At 72.1% G+C, this 4914-nt stretch overlaps 2 protein-coding genes across 2 annotated transcripts in view; both read right to left on the bottom strand.

Annotated features, from left to right (window-relative positions):
• The window catches only part of EMIHUDRAFT_236107 (hypothetical protein), a gene marked incomplete at both ends in the record, with an annotated part of 4036 nt that extends 1572 nt beyond the window's left edge, over nucleotides 1–2464 (bottom strand). Inside the window, 4 exons of the mRNA XM_005779397.1 lie at nucleotides 265–570; nucleotides 790–1040; nucleotides 1269–1466; nucleotides 1568–2464. Coding sequence (XP_005779454.1) covers nucleotides 265–570; nucleotides 790–1040; nucleotides 1269–1466; nucleotides 1568–2464 — 1652 coding nt within the window. The remainder of the gene's footprint in view (nucleotides 1–264; nucleotides 571–789; nucleotides 1041–1268; nucleotides 1467–1567) is intronic.
• Nucleotides 2465–3431: 967 nt separating this feature from the next.
• Nucleotides 3432–4885, bottom strand: EMIHUDRAFT_443259 (hypothetical protein). The gene is made up of 7 exons (XM_005779396.1): nucleotides 4796–4885; nucleotides 4503–4628; nucleotides 4346–4432; nucleotides 4218–4280; nucleotides 4001–4119; nucleotides 3954–3959; nucleotides 3432–3918 (listed from the first exon to the last, which is right to left on the bottom strand). The coding sequence occupies exons 1-7, from the start codon at nucleotides 4832–4834 to the stop codon at nucleotides 3747–3749; spliced, it is 612 nt and encodes a 203-aa protein (XP_005779453.1). The 5' UTR covers nucleotides 4835–4885; the 3' UTR covers nucleotides 3432–3746.
• Nucleotides 4886–4914: the final 29 nt, after the last annotated feature.

Below are 4914 nucleotides of genomic sequence, written 5' to 3'. Positions count from 1 at the left end.
CTCCTTGGGCAAGGGAATTGGGGGCTCCTTCACCTCCCTCCGGCCAGGGGGGGCCTTTGCCTTGGGGGAGAGCCGGGTTCGCCGGCCCGGGCCACCTGGGCCGCCTCTCCCGCTTGGGCCGCCTCTCCCGCCCGCGCCGCCTCCGCCGCCCGCGCCGCCTCCGCCGCTCGCTCCGCCTCTGCGGCTCGCGCCGCCTCCGCCGCCCGCGCCTCCGCCTCGCCCTCGCCCGCCTTTGCCGAGCGGGCCGCGCCCTCCTCCTCGGACCGGCGCAGCGCGGCGAGCTCCGCCCGCAGCGCGCTCAGCTCGGCCCCCTCTCTGCGGTCCGCAGCGAGCGCTGCTCGCTCGTCCGCCTGCGTGGCCGCGGCACGCGCAGTCGCCGCCTCGGCCTCGGCCGAGAGCGTCGCCGCCGAGGCGGCCTGCAGCTGTCGGGAGGCGGCCTGCAGCCGGTCGCGGAGCGCCTCCGCCTCCTCGCGCTGCCGTTCGCCACACTCGCGCTCCGCCTGCAGCTCCGCTCGCAAGGCCGCGCGCTCCGCCTCCGCGTCGCAAGCCTCGGCTGGCGCGGCGCCGCCTCTGCGCAGCTCGCGCAGCTCGTCGTCCCGCTCTGCCACGAGCGAGCGCAGCACCTCGACCGACTTCGCCGCCCCCGCCCCCGCCGCCGCTCCGGCGGCGGCCGCCGCAGCCTCGGCCGCCTCGGCCGCCTCGGCAGCCGCCTGCGCCCTCCGCGCGGCGCCCTGCAAGTGCGCGATCTCCGCCCGCGCGCCCGAGAGCTCCGCCTCGAGCCGCGCGCACGCCTTCGACGTCCTCGTGCAAGCCGCCGCGGCCGCCGCCTCGGACTGCGCCGCGCCGTCGGCGCACGCGAGCGCCGCCTGCACCTCGGCGGCTGCGGCGGAGTGTTGGGCTCGCAGCGCCTCCGCCTCCCGCTCCGAGTCTGCCAGCGCCGAGGAGAGCAGCCTCGCCTCCCCGCTACGCCTCTCGCGTTGCTGCTCGTGCTCCCAGCGCGCTTCGTCGAGCTCCGAGCGCGCGGCGTCGAGGTCGGCCGCCTGGCGAAGCAGGCGCTCCTCGGTCGCCCGCGCCTCGGCGCGCGCCTGCTCGTCCCGCAAGACGCGCGACGCCTCCGCGGCGTTGAGCTGCTCCCGCAGCGCCGCCGCCTGCTCCGCCGCCTGCGCCGCGGCCTGCTCCGCCGCCTCGCGCGCCTCCTCCTGCGACCGCATCCTGTCGCGCGCGTACGCAGCCTCGCGCCGCGCGTTGTCCAGCTCCCGCCGCGCCACCCCCGCCTCCAGCGCGAGCGCTTCCCGCGCCTCGGCCTCCTCCCGCAACCGCGCGGCCGTCTGTGACGAATCGCGACTGAGCGACTCGTGCAGCGCCTGCTGCGTGGCGAGCTGCAGCTGCACACTCTCCAGCTGCGTGCGCAACACGGCCATTCCCGCCGTGTTGTCCTGCGCGGCCGCGGACGCCTCCAGCCGCGCCTGCGCGGGCGGAGGGCGGAGCGGGAAGTGAGGGGCGGCGCACAGTGAACACATGTATCGCGGGCTCGAAACGGAGGCGGGAGAGGCGGTCGCGCCTCGACGGCCGAGCCGAGCTGCGAGCGGAGCTCCTCCTCCGCCGCCGCGCGCGCCGCGACCTCGCGCCGCAAGCTCGCAAGCTCCTCCGGCGCCGTGGAAGCTGCTCCTCCGGTGCCCCGCTCCGCCTCGGAGGCGACGGCACGGCCCTCGTCGCCGCCAAGCCGACGGCGCAGCGCCTCCGCCTCGGACCGCAGGGCGGCGAGCTCCGCGGCCTCCGCCCTGGACAGTCCTGCGGGAGGCTGGCGGTGCGCAGCTGCGGCGGCGTCGGCTGGCCCCGGCGTCCACCCCGCCGCCTCGGCGGCTCGCGCCACGGCCCAGACGCCGCCGACGGGCGCCGCAGCCGCCGAGCCAGGAGCCACGCGCGTGGGCGGCGTCGGGGCGGCGGCGGCCGGAGGAGAGGCGGCCGCGCCGTCGAGCATGCGGAGTGCGGGCAGGCGCTCGCGGCACTCTGCGCGGTAGGACCTCTCTGGCAGCAGGTTGCCGCGCAGCCGCAGCTCGCGCAGCTGGACGAGGTTCCAGAGCGGCGCGAGAGCGTCGAGCGAGCCGATACAGTTGCACTCGAGGTCGAGCGAGCGGAGCCGCGCGAGGCCAGACAGCGGCGTGATGGACGTGAGCCGGTTGGAGCGCAGGTAGAGCACCGTCAGCCCGGAGAGCGGCTGCAGGTCCAGCACAGTTTTGAGCCGGTTGTAGCTCATGTTGAGGAGCTCGAGAGAGACGAGCGCCCGCAGCGGCCTGGCGGACTCGAGGCCGCAGCGGCTGAGGTCGAGGCACGTGAGGGACACGGGCAGTCGCTGGAGCGTCTTGAGGCTGACGGATTTGTTGGAGAGGTCCTGCACGGTGCGCCACTCGTCGTCCGAAGAGGAGGGCCGTGCGTTCTCGCGGCCACGTGCTCGCTGGGCCATGCGGCAGGCTGTGGGTCGGAGCCTGTGGTCGCCCAACGCCCAACGCCCCTGGGTTCCGGCTCCTACCCAGATAGGGGGTCTGTCGGCACTGAGTCGCGCCAAAACGCCCTGCCTACCTACCTATTGCGGGCGCCGACCGCCAGGCTCCGTGCCCCACCTACCTACCTATTCCCAGGCCGCGCAGCGACGCGAAAAAATATCCGTTAGCCCTCTGTGAATAGGCTCCCAGCGCCCGCCGCGCCGGCTTGTACCGCGGGCGCCGCCGCCGCACCCGTCTCGGCTGGCGTCCCGGCCGCAGGCGACTCGTCTGGCATGGCCCCGTTTCGCGGCTAAACGCCGGGGCGCCGTCTCCCGCGCGAGCGAAGCGGTTTTTTTACCCCCACCCCCCGACCCCCCCACACCACCGCCACCTACCTACCTATTGCGGGGCCCTCTGGGGCGGTCAAAACCGGACCTACCTACCTATTGCATAGGGTCCAACGGGTGCCGACAGACCCCCTATCTGGGTAGGAGCCGGAACCCTGGGTTTGGACGCTCCGCAACCCACCTTGAGCACTTGAGCACTGGATAGGGTCGGTTCCGCATGGTACGGGACCCCTCGATGTCGATCGTCTCGCCCACCCTCACTGGTGTGTTCAACCCACCTCGAGACCATACCCCCCCGCCTGCTGACAGACCCAGCCTCCCGGAGACCGGGGATGGGCGGTCAGGACCATACCCCCCCACCCTTTGGGCCGCGAGGGTACCATACCCCGGAAAAAGTTGGAACCCTGGGGAAGAGAGGACTGGCGCAAAAAGAATTTTACGGTGAGCGGTCACTCTCACTAGGGTCTAGGCACGGGAAGACTGGCGGCGCGCACGCGCGCCACGCGGCGGCAGCCGCGAGCCGGCACGGGCACAACACAAGTATCAAGTTGAGCAAAATGCAAAAAGAATTTTCAACGCCCAGTGCTGTGCCAAAAAAAGAATGCTGGATTCATGAAACTTATTACACTCAAGGAGCAATCGCAAGAGGAGGCGACACACAGCATGGGTGGGGAATCAAAGCGCCCAAGACATCATCATCGTCCACACATCGAGAGCGGAGTGCGACCCAAGAGGCTCGGCTCGGCGCGCGTCCGGTGGCTGAGTCGAGCGACACCACCGCCACCACCGCCGACCCGGCCAGCTGGTTTTGCGTTCCCGACCGCATCCGCGGGAAGGGGACCTCCCACCTTGCCCGCTGCTCCCCTCGCCCTCCTCTCCCCGGCGCATGCCACCATGCCAGCACGCACACGCACACTCAGATGTCGTCGTAGTAGAACTTCTTCTCGACACGGACGATGCGCGGCTCGGCAGCCGGCGGCAGCTCTCCCTCGGCATCGACCATCATCTTGACGAGGGCGACGGCGGCAGCGGTCTGCTGCGTGAAGGCCTTGACGTCGAGCGGGCACACGCAGCCCGGACGCTCTTCGGCCCCCTCCTTAGGGTGGGGGGGGGGGGGGAGGCGGGCGCCTGTGAACACACCCCAAGGCGCAGCCGTACAGGCGGGTTTGAACCTCCGGGAAGGGGTCAAAGTCGGTCTTGTCAAAGGCTTGCTGGCAGACGTCCGAGACCGCGTTGAAGGCGAGCGAGATTGCGAGGTGCTTGAACTTGCGCAGGCTGTCGTACGTCACCTGCGCAGAGCCGGGCGGAGGGGAGGGGGGCAGGCGGTGACGCGCCGCTCCTGCGCGGCTGGCAGGTGGGTGGAGGGCCAGGGTGGACGGCCAGGCGCCTTGTCGCCCTTGAGGGTCTCCATCACCTCGGAGTACACGTCCTGCAGGTCCTCCAGGTACACCTGCCGGGCGCTGCCCGCGCTCAGCAGGGCGGGCTCTCGGCCGCTTCCTTTCCAGCCGCGCGCGCCTCCAGGAACAGGAAGCGCGTCTTGAGCGACATCTCTGACAGTAGAGTCGGGTTGAGCATCGTCATCTCAAAGAGCTCCTCGTCGCCCTGCGGAGCGGGGCGCGGCGCCGTCGGAGGCCCTCCGGTGTGCGCGCGACCTTGGCGGGCGGCCGGGCACCGTAGGCACGCCGTCCGCCGCGAGCTGGACCTTGCGCACCGGCCTCGTGGGCCACTCTCCGCCCATAAAGGTGGCGATCTCGTGCGCGAGCGCCTTTGGGTCCTTGGACTTCCAGTTCTCGTCGGCCTTTGGCGGGCGAGGGGCGGCGGCGGTGAGGGCGGCGGCGGTGTGGCAAGTGGCGGCGGCAACGAGGCAGCGCTGTGGCTAGGGCAGCACTGCGGCGAGTGTGGTGGTGGCGAGGGGAGAGACGGCGAGGGACGAGAGGGCGTAGCGGCAGGCGGAGCAGAGAGGGCCTCGGGCCCAAGGTCCTCCTCCTTCTTGACGCGACCCATAGCGGAACCGGCGAGTTCAGTGGGTGCGGCCGCTGCACCCCGCCCCTGGAGCTCGCTCAGGGGATCGGCAGAAGAATTTT

The sequence above is a fragment of the Emiliania huxleyi genome, assembly GCF_000372725.1.
Source record: "Emiliania huxleyi CCMP1516 unplaced genomic scaffold EMIHUscaffold_230, whole genome shotgun sequence".
Lineage (NCBI taxonomy): Eukaryota > Haptophyta > Isochrysidales > Noelaerhabdaceae > Emiliania > Emiliania huxleyi.
Note: the sequence above shows the minus strand (reverse complement) of the source record. Positions and strands in the feature narration are given on the sequence as shown.

What these genes read in the sequence shown, in the direction of transcription:
- EMIHUDRAFT_443259 (XM_005779396.1), bottom strand. Translation starts at nt 4,834, where the DNA reads ATGGGTCGCGTCAAGAAGGAGGAGGACCTTGGGCCCGAG. An exon ending in AGGAGGACCTTGGGCCCGAG is followed by an intron (nt 4,629 to 4,795) that starts GCCCTCTCTGCT and finishes CGCCCGCCAAAG; the next exon opens with GCCGACGAGAACTGGAAGTC. An exon ending in CGCGCTTCCTGTTCCTGGAG is followed by an intron (nt 4,281 to 4,345) that starts GCGCGCGCGGCT and finishes AGCGCCCGGCAG; the next exon opens with GTGTACCTGGAGGACCTGCA.